General features: G+C 36.7%; 1 protein-coding gene across 2 annotated transcripts in view; it reads left to right on the forward strand.

Moving 5' to 3' along the window:
• USP38 (ubiquitin specific peptidase 38) overlaps positions 1-20744 on the forward strand; it is a 42388-nt gene extending 21644 nt beyond the window's left edge. For both annotated transcript variants that reach the window (XM_053582185.1, XM_053582186.1), the window contains 4 exons: positions 3164-3257; positions 5682-5788; positions 8167-9526; positions 19524-20744. In XM_053582185.1, coding sequence (XP_053438160.1) covers positions 3164-3257; positions 5682-5788; positions 8167-9526; positions 19524-19685 — 1723 coding nt within the window. In that variant the 3' untranslated portion in view covers positions 19686-20744. The remainder of the gene's footprint in view (positions 1-3163; positions 3258-5681; positions 5789-8166; positions 9527-19523) is intronic.
• Positions 20745-27216: the final 6472 nt, after the last annotated feature.

Below are 27216 nucleotides of genomic sequence, written 5' to 3' on the forward strand. Positions count from 1 at the left end.
AGGTGTGAGCCACTGCATCAGCCTAACCTATGTATGTTTTAAGATCATTTTTTTAGTTTTATCTGCTTGTAGATGTTTTGTTTATCAAGTTAACTTCTTTGTTGGTGTTTAAAAAGTTTAAGCTCTGGAGCAGCGCCTCTGGATCAGTGGGTAGGGCGCCCACCCCATATACCGAGGGTGGCGGGTCTGGCCAGCTAAAACAGCAGTGGCAACTGCAACAAAACATACCTGGGCATTGTGGCAGGTACCTGTAGTCCACCTACTTGGAGGCTGATGCAGGAGAATCATTTAAGCCCAAGAGTTGGAAGTTGCTGTGAGCTGTGATGGCACAGGGCTCTACTGAGAGCGACAGAGACTCTGTCTCAAAAAAAAAAAGTTTAAGCTCTGCTTACTTTCCCAAGGCAATAGTTATTAAACATATTTCTAAACCAATATATTTCGTTGCCCGCTTATGAATTTATGTTAAAACATTTTTTTGTAGGGAGCGCCTGTGGCTCAGTGAGTAGGGCACCCACCCCATATACAGCATATACAGAGAGTAGTGGGTTCGAAACTAGCCCCAGCCAAACTGCAGCAACAACAACAACAAAAAAAAGATAGCCAGGCATTGTGGTGGCTGCCTGTAGTCCCAGCTACTCAGGAGGCTGAGGCAAGAGAATCGCCTAAACCCAAGAGCTGGAGGTTGCTGTGAGCTGTGATACCATGGCACTCTACCGAAGGTGACAAAGTGAGACTCTGTCTCTTAAAAAAAAAAATTGCAACCAAACAATTAGGTTATCAGAGGTTTTAAATTATCTAAATTCTATTTGTGAAGATACAAAATAATTATGAACTTCCTGAAAGCTAAAATTATGGTTGAAATTTTATCTTCCTTACCAATAAAGTATTCATGGAACTTGCCCAATGAAGTTTACAAATTGAGTTGTGAGTTTTTGTAAGTTGTCATGTCTGCCAATTGTGAGCTTTTGTAGTAAGTTGTCATGTCTGCCTAGAGGAATCACAAACAGCAAAATGAAGAGTTAGCTTTATTTGGGGGGCCTCATCTTATAATGTCAGCACTCAGTGATTTTGGTTAGTTTACTGTTTTGTTTTCTGCTGCTTGTATTTGGATTTTTTTTTTTTTTTTTAAAGAAAAGGTATATACTCTGAGATACAAGAGTCCGTATCTTACCACAAGGTCTTCTAGTCCAGCATCTCATTTGACAGATGACAGAGAAAGCAGAGACCCAAAGCAACTATAACTGTCAAGAGCTCCTCTTACTGAGGAGTGGCCAGAAATTCAATCTAGCATTATTAAATAGGAGAATAGAGTATTTTACTTCTTTTTTTTTTTTTTAGAGACAGTGTCTCACTTTATCACCCCCTGTAGAGTGCTATAGCATCACAGCTCACAGCAACGTCCAACTCCTGGGCTTAGGCGATTTTCCTGCCTCAGCCTCCTGAGCAGCTGGGACCACAGGTGCCCACCACAACGCCCATATATTTTTTCTGTTGCAGTTTGGCTTGGCCGGGGCTGGGTTTGAACCCACCACCCTCCGTATATGGGGCTAGTGCCCTACTCACTGAACCACATGCTTTGTGGTTAAAAAAAAAAAAAATTTAGACATACTTAGCATAAAAATCAAACACACCCATTCCCAAAGATAATTTGTTAACAGTTTTGTATACATTGTTTCAGATCATTTTTTGTAGTTATGAGTTCATATCTGATATGAAAGCAAATGCATTTAAAAAAATTTGCAGAGAATTTTAATTAAATATTCTTTTCTAAACACTCTCTTTTCTCATTTAATAATTGTGTTGGAAACATTCCCACATTACAGCAACATAGATCTGTGTCATTCTGAGTAAATGGTTAAGTCATGATTTATTTAATTATACTCTTGTTGATGAATATTAGGTTGGTTGTTTATAATTGACATCTCTCTGCCCATATGCAGATATAGAGAATTTTTTTTCGATTAGATGCAAATTGCTATCCAAAAATGCTATGGCATTTTAAACTTACGTACTAATATATACTAATATATGAACCTGTATTTCTACTAGCAGATTAGTCTTTGGAATTTTTTCCAGTTGGGGGAAAATTGTCTTTTTGTTTTAATTTGCATATTGCTGACCATTATAGATTTTTTTCCTCTCTCTGTTTTTTTTTTCTTTTGTAGAGACAGAGTCTCACTTTATGGCCCTCGGTAGAGTGCCGTGGCCTCACACGGCTCACAGCAACCTCCAACTCCTGGGCTTAAGCGATTCTCTTGCCTCTCCTCTCTCTGTTTTCTTTATTCATTTGTGTTTGTCTTCTAAATAACCTATTCTTTTCTTTATACATATTTTTGTTGGGTCTTTTTCATTTTCTTTTTGATATATATATTCTCTGGATGATAATCCATTGTTACATGCTTCCTTCCAGTCATGTGATTGAAATTTTTTTACTTAACATAGGTTAATCTGCTACTTCTCATTTATAACATCTGAACTGAAAAAGCTTTTACCCTCTAAAGCGGTGGTTCACAACCTTCCTGTTGCCGTGGCTCTTTAATACAGTTTCTGTGGTTGCGACCCACAGGTTGAGAACCGCTGCTCTAAAGTTTCCCCTTTTTTATTTTAAATACTATAGTAGTTTTGTGTTTTACATTTAATTAATTATTCTTTTGGCATTATGGTGACATAATATATTATTGAACTCCATTTTTTTCCAAATGATTACCCAGTTGTTCTGTGCTATTTTTTGAGAAGTTTATCCTTTCCCATGCTGTATTATTACCCCACCCTTTAAATCATTTTAACTTTACAGTGTGTTTTGATGATAGCATATTTTTTATTTCATGCAAATTTGAAAGAATGTATAAGTTAACTTATAACTAATAGCTTAATCTGTTTCTATTTGCTAATCTAGAAAATAGGCAAAATATGTGACAACACGTAGGCCATATAATAAGTGTTCATTTATTGTCATTCTTCCTTCTTTACTATATTACAGTCTTTAGTCTTCCTTCTTTACTATAGTATAGGTAACTTTGTTAGGTAAAGGGTCATCAGGTAAGTGACGTTTTACTTCAGGATAATAAGTTCTTGAACTTTCTTTTAACCTTTAAAAATGTGTTTTAAAATGTATGTGCATGTATACATATATACATAAATCATTATATTTCATTCTTATCAGTTTCAGGAGACAAGTATTATCTTTAAATCTAAATGGGTGCAACTCACTAATGAAGAAACTACAGCATCTTTTTGCCTTTTTGGCTCATACACAGGTGAGTGTATATGTTTGCACTTATGCTTCTATTACCTGCATTGCAATATTCTTTGTACTTGGCAGTATACTGAACTTTTTTAATGAATGAAATATCACATATCTCACCTAGCATAACAAATCCACTTAGAAATGCTACATAGATACTGCTTAAAATATCTAGATATCAGGGGGCGGCACCTGTGTCTCAGTTGGTAGGGTGCCGGCCCCAAATACTGAGGGTGGCAGGTTCAAACCCGGCCCTGGCCGCACTGCAACAAAAAAATAGCCGGGCATTGTGGCAGGCGCCTGTAGTCCCAGCTACTCAGGAGGCTGAGGCAAGAGAATTGCTTAAGCCCAGGAGTTGGAGGTTGCTGTGAGCTGTGTGATGCCACGGCACTCTCCCAAGGGCCATAAAGTGAGACTCTGTCTCTACAACAATAACAAAAAAATCTAGACATCAGGATATGCCACATGTTTTTATTTCTTCTCCCTGTTTCCAATTCTTATAGATAAACATTGTGCTGACTCATATTCTAAAAATTAATACAAATACGATGTGATTCCCTATCTAAAAAATAAAGCTCTTTCAGGAATAATTCTTCTTAAATGCATCTTTAATAGTTTACAGATACAATTTCAAAACAAAGATCCTGCCAAATCTTATAGACAATAGAAAAAGAACAAATACTTCAAAATCATTCTACTTCATCTGGATACACTGATATTAAAATTGGAAAAAATATATTATTATAAAGAGGAAATTACAAACATATTTCACTTAAAAATGAGGATGCAATGTGGATGCAATTTGCTCATGCAAACATGTAAACAGGATTGAGATTTGAACTAAATGACTGATGCCCGTGTTCAACCAGTATGCTCAACTTTCTTCAGAATGCTATGAACACTCATAATTTGGGTGAATTAGTCTTCTTTAATTAGTCTTTCTTTAATTCTTTTTTTTTTTTTTTTTTTTTTGGCCGGGGCTGGGCTTGAACCCGCCACCTCCGGCATATGGGACCGGCACCCTACCCGTTGAGCCACAGGCGCCGCCAGTCTTTCTTTAATTCTAAGTCTTCTTTAGAATTAGTTTATCTGTGGCATATAACTCCATTGTTATATGTCACAGATATTCAAACAGGAGAATTCCAAAGTTTCAAATTATAATCTCATCTTTTCAGACACTTTTTGAGGTTTTTCTGTTTTCTTTTTCCATGACAAAATTTAGAATTTGAGCCTAAATTCCTCCAGAGTACATGATCAACCACTAGTCTAAAGTACCTCTCTAGAGGCCAGGCATAGTGACTCATGCCTGTAATCCCAGCACTTTAGGAGGCTGAGGCAGGTGGATGACCTGAGCTCACAGGTTCAAGACCAGCCTGAACGAGACTGAGACTCCATCTATGAAAGTAGCCAGGCGGCTAGGCGTGGTGGCTCATGCGTATAATCCCAGCACTTGGGAGGCCGAGGCAGGTGGATTGAGCAAGAGAAGCTTGGTTCAAGACCAGCTTGAGCAAGAGAAGACCCAGACCCCATCTCTAAAAAATAGCTGGCGTTGTGGCGGGTGCCTATAGTCCTGGCTACTCGGGAGGCTGAGGCAAGAGGATCACTTGAACCCAAGAGTTTGAGGCTGCTGTGAGCTATAGTGCCACAGCACTCTACCAAGGGTGACCAAGTGAGACTCTTGTCTCAAAAAAAAAAAAAAAAAGTAAAATAAAATAAAAAAATTAAAATAGCCAGGCGTTGTGGCGGGCACCTGTAGTCCCAGCTACTTGGGAGGCTGAGATAAGAGAATTGCTTGAGCCCAAGAGGTTGCTGTGAGCTATGACACCATGGCACTCTACCAAGGTTGACAAAGTGAGATTCTGTCTCAAAAAAAAATTAAAAAAAGAAATTCTCTACTTAAAAAAAAGATCAGCAAATTCCCAAACCAGTGTACTTACATTGTGTACATTTCTGACATGTAACCCCAGTCAAGGAAATTTTCACCTACAGTAGGTATGCATGACTCTGTAGAGTATTCCCCTTATTACTTTGTTCAAGATACATATTTATTAACGTATCTTTTTCTGATTTGCTTTTCTAAAAAATTGTGAACTCAAACACATAACTGTCAGTGAGGAATAATGACAGGAGCATTACATCAAGTGTTAGAGACCTGGGTTCTAATGTAATCCCCCCTTTTCACATATTTAGCTGTATGACCTTGGGCAAGTCACATAATTTTTCTAGCTCTCAATTCTCCTCTGCAGTGGGCTTCCATTACCTAAACTTATTTCTAAGTAATTTTATCTAACCCTAAATTGCCCCCAATGCCTGGCACTTTATAGTAAAGACTGGGTGCAATGTAATTTTATGTAATCTTCACTAAACATTTTATATTAAGATTTCAGTTACTTAGTTCATGCTGTGCATCTTGTATTTTCTCCACTGCTATCAAAAGAGGGAAGCATACGCACCTCGGATATTCTTTGAGGCTTCTAGACCTCCATGGTTTACTCCCAGGTCACAGCAAGACTGTTCTGAATACCTCAGGTTTCTGCTTGACAGGTAAAAAGTATTTTTAAAATTATGATTTGAATTGCATCTTTTCATAAGTTTATTTCTGCTTAGTATTTTTACCTTTAAAAATGTATTTCAAGGGCGGCTCAGTGAGTAGGGCGCTGGCCCCATATGCCGAGGGTGGCGGGTTCAAACCCAGCCCCGGCCAAACTGCAACAAAAAAAAAAAATAGCTGGGTGTTGTGGCGGGCGCCTGTAGTCCCAGCTGCTCAGGAGGCTGAGGCAAGAGAGTCGCGTAAGCCCAAGAGTTAGAGGTTGCTGTGAGCCGTGTGACGCCACGGCACTCTACCCGAGGGCGGTACAGTGAGACTCTGTCTCTACAAAAAAAAAACGTATTTCAAACAGAGCACCGTAGCTCACACCTGTAATTCTAGCACTCTGAGAGACCAAGGCAGGTGGCTCACTTGAGCTCATGAGTTTAAGACCAGCCTGAGCCAGAGCAAGACCCATCTCTAAAAATAGCTGGGTGTTGTGGCAGGCGCCTATAGTCTCAGTTACTTGGGAGACTGAGGCAAGAGAATTGCTTGAAGCCAAGAGTTTGAGGTTGCTGTGAGCTATGATACCATGGCACTCTACCAAGGATGACAAAGTGAGAGTCTGTCTCAAAAAAAAATTTCAAGTGTCAATCTTTAAAATACTCTTGTTTTTATTATATTTTTTTAGTATTTATTTTATTTTTCATTTGGTTTCTGTTTTAGATTTTCTTTCTTTATACAGCTGTTTTCAAAATGTAATACGAGGACCCCTAAGGATTCCCAAAACACTTTCAGAAGTCTGTGAGGTCTCCTCTTTTCTTGTTTTTTTATGGTTTTTTGTTGTTGTTGTTTTGGTGCCTTGAGTAGGATGTGAAGAAGTCTTCTCTTTTCAACAGCATACTTTCATGAGGCCAGATTTTCTTTATATGTTTCATCCAAAAAAATATATTACAGTAGATAGAATGACAAGAAGATATGAGGACCCATCTGTCTCCAATTAAGCCAGATACTTGCAAAATGTAGAATAGTGCCATTCCTCTCAGTAATTGATTTTTGGTTTTATAAAATATAATAGTGTTTCATTTTTTAAATATCATTTATATTAACATGAAGTGGGTTTATTATTTCTAAAAGTATTAATATGTTATCAGTTTTTTCTCAGTTTTTGAATACAATAAATGTTGTATTAATATATAATCCACATAAACAAAAGCACTTGCATTGTTTTAATTATTATATTTTTACTGGTATAAAGGAGTCCTGGGCCTAAAAAAAGTTAAGGAATCACTACTTTAATCAGTACCTAACTATATGAATTTGGTGGTCTTCTAACCACTTAGTTAATGAAACCTATTATCTTCTTATACCTCTCTGTCTCTTCCCTCTTCTTCGTATTAATGACTAGTAAAGTTAGTTAGGCTCAACATGTGCAACCTTCCTTCAATGCAAATCAGGATTTATTCAGTGGTTTCTTTGTGCCAAACTTTCTGTGAGATGCCAGGCAGGCAGATATACAGTAGACCTTTCATAGTGACCACTTCTCTACATTGACCTCCTCCTTAAGTTGACCTGATTTTCATAGACCAGACATGTAGCTCATGTATGTATCAGTCAGTAGGCCTAGTTCCTTATGTTGACCACCTCCATATGTTGGCCTATTTATTACAATCCCTTGGGTAGTCAACTTATAAAGGAGAGGTTCTACTGTAAATGATAAGTATGAGTGTAATAAGTGCTATAAAATAGCAGCAGGAAGAAGGTTTAATGAGAATATAGAGTAGTAATAGCCCCCTAACTTCTCTTCTGCATTCTTGAACTTTTTTTTTCTTTTTTGCAATTTTTGGCCCGGGGCTGGGTTTGAACCTGCCACCTCCTGCATATGAATGGGGCCAGCGCCCTACTCCTTTGAGCCACATGTGCTGCCCCCTGCATTCTTGAACTATTAAACAATATTTTTAATGAAAAGATGAAAAACCTTATTTTTTATTTATTTTTTTATTTTTTGAGACAGAGTCTCACTATGTTACCCTTGGTAGAGTACTGTGGCATCACAGCTCACAGCAACCTCAAATTCTTGGGCTTAAGCAATTCTCTTGCCTCAGCCTCCCAAATAGCTGGGACTACAGGCACCCGCCACAATGCCCAGCTATGTTGTTGTTGTTATTGTTGTTTAGCTGGCCTGGGTCGGGTTCAAACCCGCCAGCCTCCACGTATGTGGCCAGCACCTAACCACTGAGCAACAGATGCTGAGCCAAAAAACATTATTTTTCAAATTAAGCATTATATATGAGAAAAATAACTTGGCTATTTTTTTAAACAATGAATATTTTTAAATAGATAATGACATTTAAGCTTAAATGAAGTAGCTATATAATGATATACTCTCCTGCAGGCTCCATGAAGAAGAAAAGATCTTGAAAGCTCAGTCCTCACATAAACCTCCTGAAAGTGTGGGGTACAGTGAAACTTCTTTGCAGGAAGTAGATAGTAAAGCAGCTGTACTAACCGAGACTCCTTGCACAATTGATGGTGAGAAGACTTTAATAGAGAAAATGTTTGGAGGAAAACTACAAACTCATATATGTTGTTTGAACTGCAGGAGTACCTCACAAAAAGTAGAAGCATTTACCGATCTCTCACTTGCCTTTTGTCCTTCCTCTTCTATGGAAAACTTGTCTTTCCAAGGTCCAGCATCATCACCCTGTACGCAAGCTAGTGATCTAATGCAACCCACTGTACTGGGTCCTTCAGAAGAACCAGTAGTTTATAATCCTGCAACAGCTGCTTTTATCTGTGACTCAGTTGTGAATGAAAGAATAAGCAGTCCTCCTGATGAGTTTTACTGTATTGAAAACACTTTCATCCCTAATGAATCTGACAAGAGTCTTGTTAATAAAGATGTACCTCAGAAACCAGGAGGCGAAACCACACCTTCAGTAACTGACTTACTAAATTATTTTTTGGCTCCAGAAATTCTTACTGGTGACAACCAATATTATTGTGAAAACTGTGCCTCTCTTCAGAACGCTGAGAAAACTATGCAAATCACGGAGGAACCTGAATACCTTATTCTTACTCTCCTGAGATTTTCTTATGATCAGAAGTATCATGTGAGAAGAAAAATTTTAGACAACGTGTCACTGCCACTGGTTTTGGAGTTGCCAGTTAAAAGAACTACTTCTTTTTCTTCATTGTCAGAAAGTTGGTCTGTAGATGTGGGCTTCAATGACCCTAGTGAGAACCTAGCTAAAAAGTTAAAGCCTTCTGGGACTGAAGAACCTTGCTGCCCAAAATTGGTACCCTATCTATTAAGTTCTGTAGTCGTTCACTCTGGTGTATCCTCTGAAAGTGGCCATTACTATTCCTATGCCAGAAACATCACAGGTACAGAGTCTTCATATCAGATGTGCCATCAGCCTGAAACTCTGACATTAGCATCCTCCCAGAGTCATTTACTAGGGAGAGAGAGTCCCACTGCAATTATTGAACAGGATTTGGAAAATAAGGAAATTTCAAAAGAATGGTTTTTATTTAATGACAGTAGAGTAACATTTACTTCATTTCAGTCAGTCCAGAAAATTACAAGTAGATTTCCAAAGGACACAGCTTATGTTCTTTTGTATAAAAAACAGAACACCACTAATGGGTTAAGTGGTAATAATCCAACCAATGGACTCTGGATAAATGGAGACCCACCTCTACAGAAAGAACTAATGGATGCTATAACAAAAGACAATAAACTGTATTTACAGGTAAGTTGGAAATGTAAGTTTTATTATTTGTGGAAAATATTAAACAGTTGACAGGTGGTTAAATGAGGGTCCTAATTTTGAAATCTGACTTAAACATATTCAAGGAATTCTGAAACTCGAGTATGAATTTATATAAAATGGGCCAAACCTATATAATTCAATTGTCTTACCTTCTGATATTGCAAATTAATTATGAAAAGTGGCCATTAGATGCTATATGAAAGACCTTATTTGTTTTTTGCAAATTAATTATGAAAAGTGGCCATTAGATGCTATATGGAAGACCTTATTTGTTTTTAATTATAAAAGATGTATTCATTATAAAATCGTGTCATATAGAACATCTAATAAAATGGAAGGAAGTATCCTGCCTCTTCCACCTTAGTCTCAACTACCAGGAAAAGCAACTGCTAAATTTAGTATTTATCCTTGCAAGATGTTTGTGTAAATATCTTAAGGACTATTTATTGACATTCACATGGAAAAGATAAAGGACACTAAACAGTAGTGTAAAGAAAGGATATTTGTGTTGTTTGAGTATCTGGGCAGTAAAACCAAGGACATAACAGAACAATTAATAAAAGCCATGGAATAAATATTTCATAGATGAATTTATTCATAAATATACTTTTTCAAAGAGTTAGTGATTTTTATTACTTTAAAGTTGATAAAGGTCTTACTTAAAGTATTTTTCTTGAAGCCTACCAACTTGCACTCAGCGTAGAGGATCAATAGTAAATTATGGGTGAAATTGTAGGAAAGGAAATTGCAGGTATGTTGAATACTCCCAAATGATTTTGAGTTTAAATGAATAGATTTTTTAAAATTTTGTATTTGAAAGTCATACAACTAAAATATACAGATAGAGTAAGAGAAGAAATGAGCCACTATAGTATTGATTTTTAGACGGAAATTTACTGAAAAAGCTTTCAAATTGATTACATTATAAAATATCAAATAATGATACCTGATACATTTTTATTTAAAGGAGTACAGCAGTGTTGTACAGTGACACAAAACAATAAACATTACAGAACTTGCTGGGCATGGTGGCTCACTCCTGTAATCCTAGCACTCTGGGAGCCCAAGGTGGGTGGATTGCCTGAGCTCACAGGTTTGAGACCAGCATGAGCAAGAGCGAAACACCCATATCTAAAAATAGCCAGGCATTGTGGCAGGCGCTGGTAGTCCCAGCTACTTGGGAGGATGAGGCAGGAGAATCAATTGAGCCCAGGAGTTGGAGCTTGCTGTGAGCTATGAAGCCATGGCACTCTACCAAGGGCACAAAGTAAGACTATGTCTCAAAAAAATAAAAAACATTACAGAACAAAATGGAAATTCAGAATATTTGTTTAGAACTGATTCACTACCAAAGACTCATCTGAGAGCCAGTCAGCCTATGATCAAGGTAATAGAAATAGAATATATTCAGCTGTATCCTTCTTAATGGATATCCTAAAAGCACTGGTTATTAATTGTTGTGATTTTTAAAGATTGTAGAGCGATTATGAATTGGGCTGCAATAAACATTCTGGTGCAAATATCTGCCCAAGTGCCCATCAACCCACAAATGTATTAATAAATTGTGGTATATGTACACCATGGAATATTAAGCAGCCTTAAAAAAGATGGAGACTTTACCTCTTTCATGTTTACATGGATGGAGCTGGAACATATTCTTCTTAGTAAAGTATCTCAAGAATGGAAGAAAAAGTATCCAATGTACTCACCTCTCCTATGAAACCAATCATCTACACTTCCCTATGAAAGCTATAACCCAACTACAGCCCAAGATGAAGGGGAAAGAGGAGGGGGAGGGGAGGATGGGTGGAGGGAGTGTAATTGGTTGGACCACACTTATGGTGCATTTTGCAAGGATACATGTCAAATCTAAAATCTTAAATGTAGGGTATAAATGTCTTAACAATAATTAAGAAACTGTGGGGCAGTGCCTGTGGCTCAGTGAGTAAGGCTCCGGCCCCATATACCAAGGGCAGTGGGTTCAAATCCGGCCCTGGCCAAACTGCAACAAGAAAGTGCAGTGAAGGCTATGTTAACCAGTTTGTTCTAAGTATTTCAAATTGTATATAAAACCAGCACAGTGTACCCCATAAATGCATTAATGTACACAGCTATGATTTAATAAAAAAGAAAAAAGATTGGAGAGACAGAATGAGGGAGAAAGAGGGTTAAATTGAAATAGAAAATTTTTGTAATATGAAATGTAGACCCATGTAGTATAATCTTGACTTTTAAAAATATTTGTATTAAAGCAGGGTGCCACAAAGTGAGACTCTGTCTCAAAAAAATAAAAAATTAAAACTATTTGTATTGTCAGACCAGGCGCGGTGGCTCATAGTACTCCTGTGAGCTACTCCAGAGTCTGAGACAAGAGAATCACTTGAGCCCAAGAGTTTGAGGTTACTGTGAGCTATGACACTACAGCACTCTACCGAGGGCGACAAAATAAAACACTGTCTCAAAACAAAAAATTGTATTATTGGTAATTGTGTGAAATATATTTATAAAAGGGGAAACATGGGTTTTGAAAGAAAAGAAACCACTCTATTTCTGCGATTGGAATGCCAAATGCTTTTATAGCCATAACAGCTACTTATATTACATCCTCACGTTAAATGATTTTCCGGTTTAACTATCTTATCATCTGCCTCATTACATTCTAGTTATATACAGTGTTTGAGCATGAGCAGATTTTCATTATTATTTGAAGGTTATGTTTTTATAAAGGAAAAGTGTTATGTATTTTGTGAATTCAGTTTTTCAGTGATGTGCAGTTATTGTTTAATGCAGAAAACAATATTGCAGAATTTTACAATAAATTTATCTATGTTAACACTGACTATTAAAATTTCATTATCCAAGTGCCTTTTTAAAGCAAAATGCAATAATAAGTATTCAGCTTTAATTAGGAACTTAAGTATATTTAGGTTGTGATTATTCACTTTAAAATACAGTAATGTGATTGATAAAAGCTTGAATTATAAAGTTTCTCATACCATTTAACCAAATTATTCTGATCTTTTAAATTTGTGTTGAGAGATTCTATGTTTTATTCTGTTATGCTGATGAACAAACCTAATTGCCAGGCAGTGGGAAATTACAATGTTGAGATTTTGTTTTTTCTGTTTTTTGGGTTTTTTTTTTTTTTTTATTTTTATTAAACCATAGCTGTGTACATTAGTATGATCGTGGGGCACCATACACTTGGTTCATAGATCGTTTGACACATTTTCATCACATTAGTTAACATAGCTTTTGTAGCATTTTCTTAGTTATTTTGCTAAGACTTTTACATTCCACATTTACTAGGATTCACATATACCCTTGTAAGATGCACCGCAGGTGTAATCCCATTAATCCCCCTCCTTCCCCCTCCCTCCCCCCTCCCTCCCCTCCCTTTCCCCTTTCTCCCTATTCTTAGGTTGTAACTGGGTTATAGCTTTCATGTGAAGGTCCTACATTAGTTTCATAACAAGGGTGAGTACATTGGGTACTTTTTCTTCCATTCTTGAGACACTTTACTAAGAAGAATATGTTCCAGCTCCATCCATGTAAACATGAAAGAAGTAAAGTCTCCATCTTTCTTTAAGGCTGCATAATATTCCATGGTGTACATATAGCACTATTTATTAATCCATTTGTGGATCAATGGGCACTTGGGCTTTTTCCATGATTTAGCAATTGTGAATAGGGCTGCAATAAATATTCTGATACAAATACCTTTGTTATGGTGTGATTTTTGGTCTTCTGGGTATATGCCCAGTAGGGGGATTACAGGATTGAATGGCAGATCTATTTTTAGATCTCTAAGTGTTCTCCATATCTCTTTCCAAAAGGAATGTATTAATTTGCATTCCCACCAGCAGTGCAAAAGTGTTCCCTTTTCTCCACATCCACGCCAACATCTCTGGTCTTGGGATTTTGTGATATAGGCTAGTCTCACTGGAGTTAGATGATATCTCAAAGTAGTTTTGATTTGCATTTCTCTGATGATTAAAGATGATGAGCATTTTTTCGTATGTCTGAAGGCCGTGCACCTGTCTTTTTCAGAGAAGTTTCTCTTCAAGTCCCTTGCCCAGCCTGCGATGGGATCCCTTGTTCTTTTCTTGCTAATGCGTTTGAGTTCTTTGTGGATTCTAGTTATTAAACCTTTGTCAGAGACAACCTGCAAATATCTTCTCCCATTCTGAGGGCCGTTTGCTTGCTTTACTTACTGTGTTTTTGGCTGTGCAGAAGCTTTTTAGTTTGATCAAGTCCCAATAGTGTATTTTTGAAGCAGCTTCAATTGCCTGGGGGGTCCTTCTCATAAAAAACTCACCCAATCCAATTTCTTCAAGGGTTTTCCCTACACTCTCTTCTAATATTTTTATAGTTTCATGTCTTAGGTTTAAATCTTTAATCCAGTGAGAGTCTATCTTGGTTAATAGTGAGAGGTGTGGGTCCAGTTTCAGTCTTCTACAGGTTGCCAGCCAGTTCACCCAGCACCATTTGTTAAATAGGGAATCTTTTCCCCACTGAATGTTTTTAATTGGCTAGTCAAAGATTAAATAACGGTAAGTAGCTGGATTCATCTCTTGGTTCTCTATTCTGTTCCAGACATCTACTTCTCTGTTTTTGTGCCAATACCATGCTGTTTTGATCACTATCGATTTGTAATATAGTCTGAGGTCTGGTAGCGTGATTCCTCCTGCTTTGTTTTTATTTTTGAGTAATGTCTTGGCTATTCGAGGTTTTTTTCTGATTCCATTTAAAACGAAGTATTAATTTTTCAAGATCTTTAAAGTATGACAGTGGAGCTTGAATGGGGATTGTGTTGAAATTATATATTGCTTTGGGTAGTATGGACATTTTAACAATGTGGATTCTTCCCAACCATGAGCATGGTATATTTTTCCATTTGTTAACATTCTCAGCTATAAAAGTTGTAAGCTATTGTATTTTCAGCTATCATTTTGAACACCTAGAGGGTGTCTTTGTGTATGTTTATTCATATTCCCATTTTTGTTTTTATATCCAATTTTGAAGTGTAGTTCAAAATTTATGCCCATTTGGCACACCTCCTGGGTGCAGGACTCAATGACATCAAGGACCATACCTAACACAAACATTGTAACCTAATCATTTGTACCCTCATATTAACTTGAAATTAAAAAATAGAGAAAAAATTATGTCCATTTCATATCTAGTGCTTTATGTTATTAAACATATCATGCTTTATAATAGATTACTATATCTAGATTAGAATACAACTTTAGCTTTAAGAAATAGTATTATACTGATTTATAAAACATTATAAAGAGTAAAAGTAATGATGTAGAGTGAACATTTTTAATTCCTTTGCTCTTGAGCAGTACTACACATGAATTTATCATTTTTGCGCATGGCATTCAGAATCACACTAAAAACTCACCTTAACATATACCCTTGTAAGATGCACTGCAGGTGTAATCTTACAGTAAATGTAGAATGTAAATGTCTTAACACAATAACTAAGAAAATGCCAGGAAGGCTATGTTAACCAGTGTGATGAAAACGTGTCAAATGGTCTATAAAACCAGTGTATGGTGCCCCATGATCACATTAATGTACACAGCTATGATTTAAAAAGAAACCTCACCTTAAGATAATTTTACTTTTGTTTTCTTTTTGTTTGTTTGTTTTTTAAGACAGAGTCTCACTTTGTCATCCTCGGTAGAGTGCAATGACATCACAGCTCACAGCAACCTCAAACTCTTGGGCTTAAGCGATTCTCTTACCTCTGCCTCCCAAGTAGCTATTTTTGTTGTTGTTGTTGTTGCAGTTGTTGTTTAACTGGCCTGGGCCAGGTTCAAACCCACTAACCTTGGTGCATGTGGGCTACACCATAACCACTGTGCTACAGGCACCAAGCCAAGACAATTTTACTTTTAGCTCGGCACCTGTTGCTCAGCAGTTAGGACACCGGCCACATACACTGGAGCTGGCAGGTTTGAACCCGGGCCCGGGCCTCTCAACAACAATGACAACTACAACGAAGAAATAGCCAGACATTGTGGTGGATGCCTGTGGTCCCAGCTACTGGGAGGCTGAGGCAAGAGAATCTCTTGAGCCCAAGAATTTGAGGTTGCTGTTCTGTGATGCTATGGCACTCTGTGGAAGGCGACATAATGGGACTCTCTCAAAAAAAAGATAATTTTACTATTTTTAGGATTTCATTTCTAAATTTTAGGATTCCACATCTAAATTAATCTCACCATACCGGATATACAAGTGTTAGAAAGAAAATGTTGCCTTTCCTAGTATTGGCAGGATTAGTGGTTTTGAAAAGCCCAGGCAGAAAATACTATGTGACAAACCATTTTATACTCTAGGTCAGGCGTCCTCAAACTGTGGCCCGCGGGCCACATGAAGCAGTGTGAATTGTATTTGTTCCTGTTTTGTTTTTTACTTCAAAATAAGATATGTGCAGTGTGCACAGGAATTTGTTCATAATTTGTTTGTTTTTTTTAACTATAATCAGGCCCTCCAATGGTCTGAGAGAAAGTGAATTGGCCCCCTGTTTAAAAAGTTTGAGGACACCTGCTCTAGGTAATAAACGGCCTGGCACATAGGAAAATAATGCAAATTGTAGATCTCAGAGTAAATTTTGGAAAGGGCTTTCCTGTTCCTTCAGTCTAACTTACATTAGAAATATCTCCATTGTTTTTGTGGCTAGTTTTACAAAAGCTATGCTTTTGGTTAGAGAAAGATTGTGTAAATGCCAGTATCATACTGTGAAGATTAAGCCCCTATCTGTCCCGTATCAACCACAGACAACAACAGCTTTCTATTTTTTTTTTTACTTTTTTTTTTTTTTTTTGACAGTCTCACTTTGTCGCCCTCGGTAGAGTGCCATGGCGTCACAGCTCACAAAGACCTCAGATTCCTGGGCTCAAGCTATTCTCTTGCCTGAGTCTCCCGAGTAGTTGGGACTACAGCACCCACCACAATACCCAGCTATTTTTAGAGATGAGGTCTCGCTCTGACTTGGGCTGGTTTCAACCTGTGAGCTCAGGCAATCCACCCACCTCGGGCCTCCCAGAGTGGTAGGAGTACAGGCGTGAGCCACCGTGCCGGGCTGCTTTCTATCCTCTCTTACGTGGTTTCTTTCCTTTTATTCTTTGGAGGAGGTAGAAGTTTAATTTCTTAATTTTTTTCTTTATCATATAAACAAAAGAGCATATAATACGTGTGTGCAGTTTAAAGAAAAATAGGATTAATCTCAACAGTTTTCTTGAATGAAAGATCTAAATATATTGAAAGTTATTTGTCTCAGTAATAATAACTCCCTTCTGTGACTACTGTTGAAAGTATAATTAATTTTAGTGCTTGATAAAATTTATGATATAAATTCTATATTCTATAAGAATCATGACTTTGACATTATATACAATGTTATCTATATTAAATAAAATGAAAGTTTTTCCCACTTTGGCCAGGCACAGTGGCTCGTGCCTGTGATCCCAACACTCTGGAAGGCCAAGGCCAGGTGGATTGCTTGAGCTCATGAATTCAAGACCAGCCTGGGCAAGAGCAAGACCTCGTCTCTAAAAAAAATAGCCTGACATTGTGGCAGGTACCTGTAGTCCCAGCTACTTGGGGGACTGAGGCAAGAGAAAAGCTTAATATCACATATTTTGCTGTCAGTCATATATTTATAGATATATAGATAGATAAATAGATACAAAGCAAAAGGGAACATTACTCTTTTGAGAAGCTCTTTGTCTTGAAATTCAGTATAGGTTTTATGGATGTCAGAAGCAGTGGAGTTATGAATTTATATTTTATGTGTCCTTGAATATAGTTATTGGGAGGGAATCAATTTATAATAAAGTCTAGGCAAAATTTGCCATGTCTTTTGAGAACCGAATTTCCTGAACTCTACCTTACATATTTATTCAGCTTTAACTCAATAGAGAATACCATCTGTATCTGAAACCAAGTATTATTTCTTAAGATATAGAGTCACAGTTTCATTGCTTGTTTGGATAGTTTAATAGGTTATAGAGCTAAAGGAATGAAGGTTTGGGTTTTTATTTTTGTGTCTGTGGTATATCGATGGTTTTTATTTTCTATCTGTAAACATTTGAAATTTTTTAATTTTACAGATTAAAGAATAAATTAACACACATTTCCTCAAAAATACTGTGTGGGAGGCTCAGCGGCTAGGGTGCTGGCCACATACACCGGGGCTGGTGGGTTTGAACCAGCCCGGGCCTGCCAAATAACAATGACAACTACAACAACAACAAAAAAATAGCCGGGCATTATGGCAGGCGCCCAGCTACTTTGAAGGCTGAGGCAAGAGAATCACTTAAGCCCAAGAGTTTGAGGTTGCTGTGAGCTGTGATGCAACTGCACTCCTACTGAGGGTGACATAGTGAGACTCCGTCTCAAAAAAAAAGAAAAAAAAATACTGTGTGGGTAGACATCATACAGAGGAGCCAGCAATTAATAAATATTATAAATGACATAGTAGATACAAAAAAAATTGCAAGAACTATCTTGCAGGTTAAATTGCTTTACCAGAGGCAGGTTAATTAGGCCATTCTGTTACAAGGGTTTCTGATCAAAGGTCTCTTTCAGCCCTAAAAATGTGATTCTTGATCATTCTCTGTGTTGGGAGTCATACAGTATACTATTAAGGAATAAAGTGTCCATAATATGAGGGATAGATGTCAGGACAAGACTGGATCATTTTTCTTCATAATAAAAATTGAGCACCTTATGAAGGGGGAAAAAAATTATAGCTAGAAAGTATGAAATGGTATTTACCTGGGTAGGTGGAATAGTTACTGAGATTTAAATTGAAAAATTGGAAACATGGTTTTTGTTATTAACTATATTTTGAAAGTTCTTCAGGATTATGCTAACATGTTAAAAGTTACATGCTTCAACCCCAGGGTGACAGAGTGCAGAGTGAGACTTTGTCTCAAAAATAAAATAAATTTTAAAAATAAAAAATCTCGGGCGGCGCCTGTGGTTCAAAGGAGTAGCGCGCCAGCCCCCTATACCGGAGGTGGCAGGTTCATACCCAGCCCTGGCCAAAATAAAAAAATATATATATATATAAAAAAAAAAAGTTACATGCTATTACCAGTGGCTTTTAGACCTTAGTATTAGCAACCTCATTTGAAAGCTAAACCCTGTCACAGAAAAATGGGCCCATGCCAGAATATTTTGAATACTCTTCCAAAGAGTTTGTGGGCCCCTAGTTTTGGAATCCAGTTTTACACCATGCCTAATTAATTTACCATTATTTATTTATATTTGCTTCCTTTGATGCTAAATGCCCAATAATGTTAGAACCTAATATGTGCCTGCAATTTAAATGAATATGACTGATTGCTGATAAAAGGTCTATTAATCTGGTAAGGAAAAGTTTTAAGTACTAATGTAAGGAGGTAGGCCTCGTTTTACTCATCTTTGTTTTTTGAGGCCAGTCTTACTAAATTTAAGTTTTAAGGAAAGCATCGAAAAAATTTAGCTTCTTATATTTATACCTTTTAGTGAAATCACCCATTTCCATATAGCTCCAGTTAATAAAGAGTAATCCATTAAGATAGCTTTGAATTCTACACTTTGTGTATCAGGAAAGAATCTCTTCCTATATGTGTTAGAGAGTCTCACAGTATTTTCTGTAGAGAGATTTTATGGCTCAGGGGCTTTAGTTTCCTCTCTTAGGAAGTGAGGTATTAAAGCAGAATGATTGGCTTTTAGGATCTCTTATTCTGTGGAGTTGCACCAGGATTTTGCTCTCTGCCTTGTTTGCTCCAAAGAAGCAGCGATATAATGTGCTTCATATCATTTGGTAAGGATTTGATAAAGATTTGATGTAGTCGATATTTTTAAAGTTATTGAGATTTAAAGGACACCAAAGATTGAGATATTTGTATAGGTGATACACCCATGCATTGTATTTATATTTTAATTTCATAAAAATTATTTTTAATTTTAGGAACAAGAGTTAAATGCTCGAGCCCGGGCCCTACAAGCTGCATCTGCCTCCTGTTCATTTCGGCCAAATGGATTTGATGACAATGACCCACCAGGAAGCTGTGGACCAACTGGTGGAGGGGGAGGAGGAGGATTTAACACAGTTGGCAGACTCGTATTTTGATCCTAAGAGAATTCAAACTGCACTAGTCACAAAACACCCAATACTTTGACTGTTAAAATGTCAGACTGTAACAAATAACCATATCTATCTTTTATTTTTCTTTTGGACCCTTATACTTTAAGAAAACCAATACTTACTTTTATTTTCTTGACAATACATTTATTAACAAAATGCATCATGGGAAAAAAATCTACCTCTTAAAATTCTATTTGCTTAAGCTTATGGTTAGACATGTTTGACCAAAAACATTCAGAGGAAAATATGTACCTGGTCCCTAATTAAGCTGCATTAAATTTGGTAGAAGTGTTTAAATGGTTTATCTTCAGTTTTACTGCAAAAAAATATAATTCATTTAGCATTCTTTATAAAAGAATTGATGCTATAGGTAAAAAAAATATTTTTTTTTTAAATCCTTCATTTCTAACGTAATTACCCCATTATTAAATTCAAGTCTTTGAAAAAGACTAGAGATGATACAGTCTCTAATGAAGGCAATAACATAAAATGTATCAAGTTACAGAACTTTTCAGGATTTTGTGTAGTGCTGTTTTCAGCATCACTGTATCTGCATTTCAAGTACAAATGTTTTAAGAAAGGATTATTTATACATATGTGCTGAGTTGATTTTAAGAAAGGTGCATGATCTGTAGGAGCAACATTTTACCTAAAAATTGCTAACTTTATAGTATTTCTAATTGTTCAAGGATTTTAAAATTCTATTTCAGGGAGTATCTCTTCTGTGTGTTTTGAAGAAAGTGAGTTCTGTATGTGCCTTGCAGTACTGTAATTAAAAAAATAGGAATCTTTGGCTGAGAATACGTTTTTTAAAAATGAAATGTTAGAAAGTAATTTTTGTGCTAACATTAAAATTATAACTTTTTGAAAGGTATTAGATTTTCCAGAAGTAAAATCTGATGGTTCTAAATCAATAAGTGTGGTAGTTCATTTTTAACTCTTAGAAAAATTCAGAGGAAATAAACCTAGCTAAGTAAAAAATATTTCTTGATTTTGTGATGTAATCCTCAGAATATTAAACATTGATCACATATTTTTAGAGTTGTACATATGGGTTTTTTTGTTTGTTTGTCCTCAAATTTTCTTTTGCCAGGAAACTGGAAACAGGTCAGTTCTCTTGGGTCTTGATTATATGTTATTCAAGAGTTATCCCAATTATCCCCCTTCCTAAAGGTTTTGACTTATCCTTAGTTGTTCATTGTTCTGAAGATTAGTCTCTTATTTATTTTGAAAACATTTTAAGGAAATAATGTTCTTTGGTGATTAGAGGTTTATCTTTTTCCCAAGCTTGATGGCAGTGGCTAAAAAACAAAATTCGTCTTCATTTCAACCTGTTTCTAGTAACCAAGAAGATTAGGAAAACATACTGGATTAAAAACTGGAAGTTCTTTTTTTTTTTTCTGATTGATCGATTAATTTATTATTTTTTTTTTAAACTTGGAAATTCGGAAACTAAATAATCACATTCCTCCTTCCCCATTCTTTGGGTAGTGCCATCATTTTAAGAAGCAATTGCTTGGATTACAGAATATAACCTTTATCATGGGGATGCCCTTGAACAACAGGAGTACAAAGGGTTTACAAAGTAAGGAGACTGGCTCTAACTAACAATTGCCTTTGCTTTGTTGTAGCAGTTTGCTTACAAATGAATGGGTTTCTAGGGTAAGCTGTTATTAGTCTCGATTCCTTGTAATTTGATACCAAAACATATCAAAAATAAGCTAAAACAATACTCAAACCATATTTTATTGGCTTTAATTACACACTTCAATATTTACAAGTTAAAGTTTAAAAGAAAAGTCTCTATTGTATTTAAAAAAATAACTACAGCCCGAATTAAAGTGCCCTGGGGCAAATACATATCAATCAGCTGGGAATCAGGGACTGTATCAGGAACCAAGCAGTACTCTGTGTCACAACAAAGCACTTTATTTGTGATCAGTGTTTGAGACTCTATACATCCTTCACAAATTTAATTTTACATAATCTGATAATTCTCTTCAAACTTAAACTTTGAAGTGCTAGACTTTTATTTTCTTAGAACAGAAGGGCTGGTATAAGTTATTTTCCAGAAATGAGGTATCGTTTCACAGAAAAATACTGGAAGTTCTTTACAGAATTATTTAAGATTCTCCTCCTTATAAATGAACCAGAAAGAATTTTTATCATGCTTTCCTGTGGTCTTCCTCTCATTCTAATAGTGAATTTTTGAGCTTCCCTGTGTGTTTGGTTAGCCACTGGCTAGTGATTATAATCAGATTGCATAGTCTTGGCATTTATTAAAATTGGCAAAGTCGTTTAAATATGTGGTGCATTGATCTTGGGCTAAGATACTTCTAGGAACTTGCATAAAGGCTATCAGACTTACACGGTTTTATCTATGAATATCAAGTCTTTTGAAGATTTTATGTTTCAAGACAATGAATTGAGTTTTCAAAATGATAGCAAAAAATGAAATGCTAGTTATAGTCGTCCCTCAGAATCTGTAGTGGATTTGTTCCAAGACCCCTCTCCCACATACCAAAATCCTCAGATGCTCAAGTCCCTAATATAAAATGGCATATATATTGGCATATAACCTATGTTCATCCTCCCAAATATTTTAAATCATCCCTAGATTATTTATAATACCTAATACAATGTAAATGCTGTGTAAGTAGTTGTATTTTTTAATTGGCATTATTTTTATTGTGTAGTTATTGGGATATGTTCTATTTGTTGTTTGACTCTGCAGGTGCAGAACCCACAGATAGAGAAGTCTAACTGACTATAACAATACTGAGACTATTCGCAATGTAACTTTATATCATTACCAAAAGTTGGTTTGTAATGTTCAGTTTTAAGATTAAATATATAGTAAAATTATTTGCTGAATTTAACAAATTTGGAACCAGAGTAATCAGAAGCTTCATTGAAAAACCCATCCAACTGAATTTTTTAATAGGGTAATATTTAGGATTACTATATCCTAACAGATCGCTGTTATATAATTACTAATTTATTTAACTATCATATTTGGTCTTTCTCCTATATTCCTAACCCTTGTACTTTCTTCTACTTCTTTTTTCTTTCTTTTTTTTTTTTTTTTTTTTTTGAGACAGAGTCTCTCTTTGTCACCTTTGGTAAGTGCTATAGTGTCATAGCTCACAGCAACCTCCAATTCCTGGGCTTAGGCAATTCTCTTGCCTCAGCTTCCCAAGTAGCTGGGACTACAGGTGCCTGCCACAATGCCTGGCTATTTTTAGAGGCAGGGTCTCACTCTTGCTCAGGCTGGTCTCAAACCTGTGAGCTCAGGCGATCCACCCACCTCAGCCTCCTAAGTGCTGGGATTACAGGCATGAGCACCACGCCCAGCCTTCTACCTCTTGGAAGTGTTGTTGCCATTTCTGACTCTGAAGACTGCCTGGAGTGCCGTTAAACTATTAATATTTCTCTTTAGTTCAGTTTAAGGTAATCAATTTAAATGAAGTCACTCATTGCTGCTTTTACTAAAAGCATTAGGTTTCACTACTAACAAAAATAAGAAATTAGAAATCTGAGTCTGTTTCTTTCACAAATGGATGTTAACACTTTGAGAAAAGTATGGTCATGCAAGCCCCAGTAACTCTCCAGTAGGCAAGGGCCTATGCAACTCTGACTAGTGACACAAATATATCTCAAGTTGGAGGATTCTAGCTCATTCTCCATTTGAGCATCTTCCCACTGACTCTTTCTGGCGGAATAATCAGAGAAGTAGGGAGGTAGAGGACTAGAGATCCAGAACTTAAGATGACCCGCCACAACACCCGGCTATTTTTTGTCGTTGTGTTGTAGTTTGGCCGGGGCCAGGTTTGAACCTGCCACCCTCGGTATATGGGGCCGGCACCCTATTCACTGAGCCACAGGTGCCACCCAACCACCATCTGTATTTTCTAATGAGTTTAGGTTTCTTTTTTTTTTTTTTTTGAGACAGAGTTTCACTTTGTCACCCTCAGGAGAGTGCTATGGCGTCATAGCTCACAGCAACCTCAAACTCTTGGGCTCAAGCAACTCTTTCCTCAGCCTCCTGAGTAGCTGGGACTACAGGATCCTGCCACAACACCTGGCTATTTTTAGAGATAGGGTCTTGCTCTTGCTCAGGCAATCCACCGGCTTCGAACTCCCAGAGTGCTGCTAAAGCCACTGTGCCCAGCTGAGTTTAGATGTCTACAACTGAATATTTCACAATAGGGAAGGATAAGTTATTTACATTTTGTAAAAACTTCTTAGGAAATGTTAACCAATATTAATAACTCAGTAACATCTGGAGAAATAAGGTTAACTCTTGGTTAGTGTGATCCTATAAATTAAGAGGTTACGGTGGAACACTAAGGAAATTTGAATTAACATTTTTTCCAAAGAAACTTTAAAAAAAAAATTCTAAAATACAAGCAGTTATGTACATACATTCTCAAGCCCTTGTCAAACTCATATATATTTTGTGTTAGCCTTATTTTGTTTTACTGAGTCAGTTTTCTTACTGAGTCCTATTTGGAAGTGAATGAACCTCAAAATGAATTCAGAGTAAAAGAGTGCTTTAAAAAAAAAAATGCAGCTTTCCCATATGAAAAGAAATTACTACAGAAATAATCTTTAAAGAAATGAGAACCAAGATCTTTATAAAATAGCAGTGTAGGTTTCACAAATTTAAGAAGATGTTATATAAAACCTTCAGCCCCAATGTTACACAACCAGTGTGGATTTAACATTAAAAATAGAATCTAAGAAGTCAGCCAAGTGCATTGCCAGCTCTCCTCAATGTCTGTTACAGCCTGCAGTTGTTTTAATCTCACGTTTTCACGTTTTGGTTTGTGTGGTAGACACAGGCACACACCTCTACCTTTATTTCAGATCAGTAGTTTTCAACTTCGCATTCATGCTAAAATCAATTGGAGAGCTTTTAAAAATAATAAGCTCAGGCCTCATCCCAAATCAATTACATTATGTGGACACTGGCATCAACATTTTTTGAAGTTTCTCACGTGATTTTATTGTGCAGCCTGGATTGAGAACTGGGCTAGAAAAGGAAATATTTCCCCTGGGGCTTTTATCCAAGGAAACAAAAGTAATGGATGTCTGCCATATCCTGGACGTTGGCAGATATTAAATGTCTTTTTAACTTACACCAACCCCATGCCTTCCCTCACCCCTTTATGGATAAAGAAAATGAAGGCTCAGATTTTTTGTGGCAGGCACCTATAGTCCCAGCTACTTGGGAGGCTGAGGCAAAAGGATCACTCGAGCCCAAGAGTTTGAGGTTGCTGTGAGTTATGACACCATGGCACTCTACCCAGGGTAGAGTGAGACTGTGTTTCAGAAAGAAAGAAAGAAAAAGTAGTCAAAAGTCTTGGAAATGAACAATAACAGAGCTTATTATAAAGCTCAAATAATTAAGGCAGGATGGGTTTCTTATTCTGTTTGGAAAAGAAAATACAGGAATAAGTCCATACACACATACTTACACAAGTGTGATTTATGACAAAAATAAGGTGACCACTCACCCTGGTTCATTTTGAGACTAGCTTTTTCCAGGATCAGAACTTTTAGAACTAATATCAGGAAAGTCCAGGCAAATTGCAATGAGTTGGTCATCCTAGAAGGTGGCATTACAGAGCAGAGTGGAAAGGATGGTCTTTTCCATTAATTTTAGTGGGGCAGTTGATAATCATGTAAAATAAAACAAACTTAGCCTAAAAAAAAAAGTAAATAAAATATAAACTTAGCCTTTACCTCACATTTATACAAAAATACACACTTCAAGTGGATTGTATTAATCGAAGTTGGTTGCAAATCTAAACTGAAAGATAAAGCCACATTTCTAATAGATTACTTAGTAGAGTATCTTCAAAATCGAGGGATATGGAAAGATTTCTTGAACAGGATCAAAAAAGCATTGGTCATTAAAACGATAAAATTAACATTAAGATGAAAACCTTCTGGTCATGAAAGACTCCATTAAGGATAAAAAGCAAAGCCACAGAGTGGAACATATTTGCAGTGCATACAAGTGAATATATAAAGAATTGCTGCAAATCAATAAAAAAAGACAATCCAGGGAAAAATGAACAAAACACTTGAGCATTTCAAAAGATAACAAATTTCTAATGAACATACAAAAAAGTGCTGAACTTCATTAATCATCAAGAATTCTATACTATAAAACCACAGTGATAAGCTATTAAATACCCATAGGATAAATAAACTTAAAAAGACAATACCAGGGTGGCACCTGTGGCTCAAAGGAGTAGGGCGCCAGCCGCATATACCAGAGGTGGGTTCAAACCCAGCCCCCGCCAAAAACTGCAAAAAAAAAGACAATACCAAATGTGGGGTTGTATGTAGAATGTTAACTCTCATATTCTGCCAATAGGAGGGTGTGTAAATTGATAAAACTACTTTAGTTATTTATTTATTTGTTTATTTTTTCTTGAGACAGAGTCTCACTTTGTCACCCTCTGTAGAATGCTCTGGCATCATAGCTCACAGCAACCTCAAATTCTTGGGCTCAAGTGATTCTTTCGCCTCAGCCACCCTAGTAGCTGGGCACCTGCCACAATGCCTGGCTATTTTTTTTTTTTTTTAATTTAGCAGGCCCGGGCCAGGTACGAACCCACCAGCCCAGTGTAGCCAGTGCCTTAACCACTGAGCTACAGTGCCCAGCCTGATAAAACTGCTTTGGCAAACAATTTGACAGTACCTTCTAAAACTGAACAGGTACATACTCTATTATCCTGTAACTCCACTGCTAGAAATAGATCCTACAGAAACGTGTGCACAAAACATTTTTTTGGAAACAGGGTCTAATGTGTGCACAAAATCACATTTTTTAAATGTTCAAAGCAGTATTACTCATAATAGCTTAAAATTGGAAACAGCTGAAGTGTTCATGAAAAATAAATTGGAAGAATAAATTGTGGATATTCACATACTAAATTCCTTTACAGCAGTGAAAAGGAATGAACTTCAGATACACATCACAATGTGGATGAATTCCACAACCATAATATCGAGGGAAACAAACCAGACACAAAAGAATGCACACTGTAATGACTCCGTTTATACACGACCAGCAAAGCTAATTCGTGGTACTGGAAGTAAGGATAATGTTAACCTTTGGAGGAAAGGGAAGGAGAAGAGATAAGAAAGGAACATGAATGGGTTCTTTTGGGGTCTGATTCATGTGTTTCTTTACCTGGTTCTGTGCTTACTGGGTTGTGTTTTCATTTTGTGATAATACATGGAGCAGTATATCCTTATAATTCTGTATGTCTTTTATACTTCAAAAAACAATTTAAAAAATTAATTGTAGGATCAGTGCCTATGGCTCAAGCGGCTAAGGCGCCAGCCACATACACCTGAGCTGGCAGGTTTGAATCCAGCCCCGGGCCCGCCAAACAACAATGACGGCTGCAACCAAAAAATAGCCGGGCATTGTGGCGGGCACCTGTAGTCCCAGCTACTTGGGAGGCGGAGGCAGGAGAATTGCTTGAGCCCAGGA

This window comes from Nycticebus coucang, chromosome 1, assembly GCF_027406575.1.
Source record: "Nycticebus coucang isolate mNycCou1 chromosome 1, mNycCou1.pri, whole genome shotgun sequence".
NCBI classification, from domain to species: Eukaryota; Metazoa; Chordata; class Mammalia; order Primates; family Lorisidae; genus Nycticebus; species Nycticebus coucang.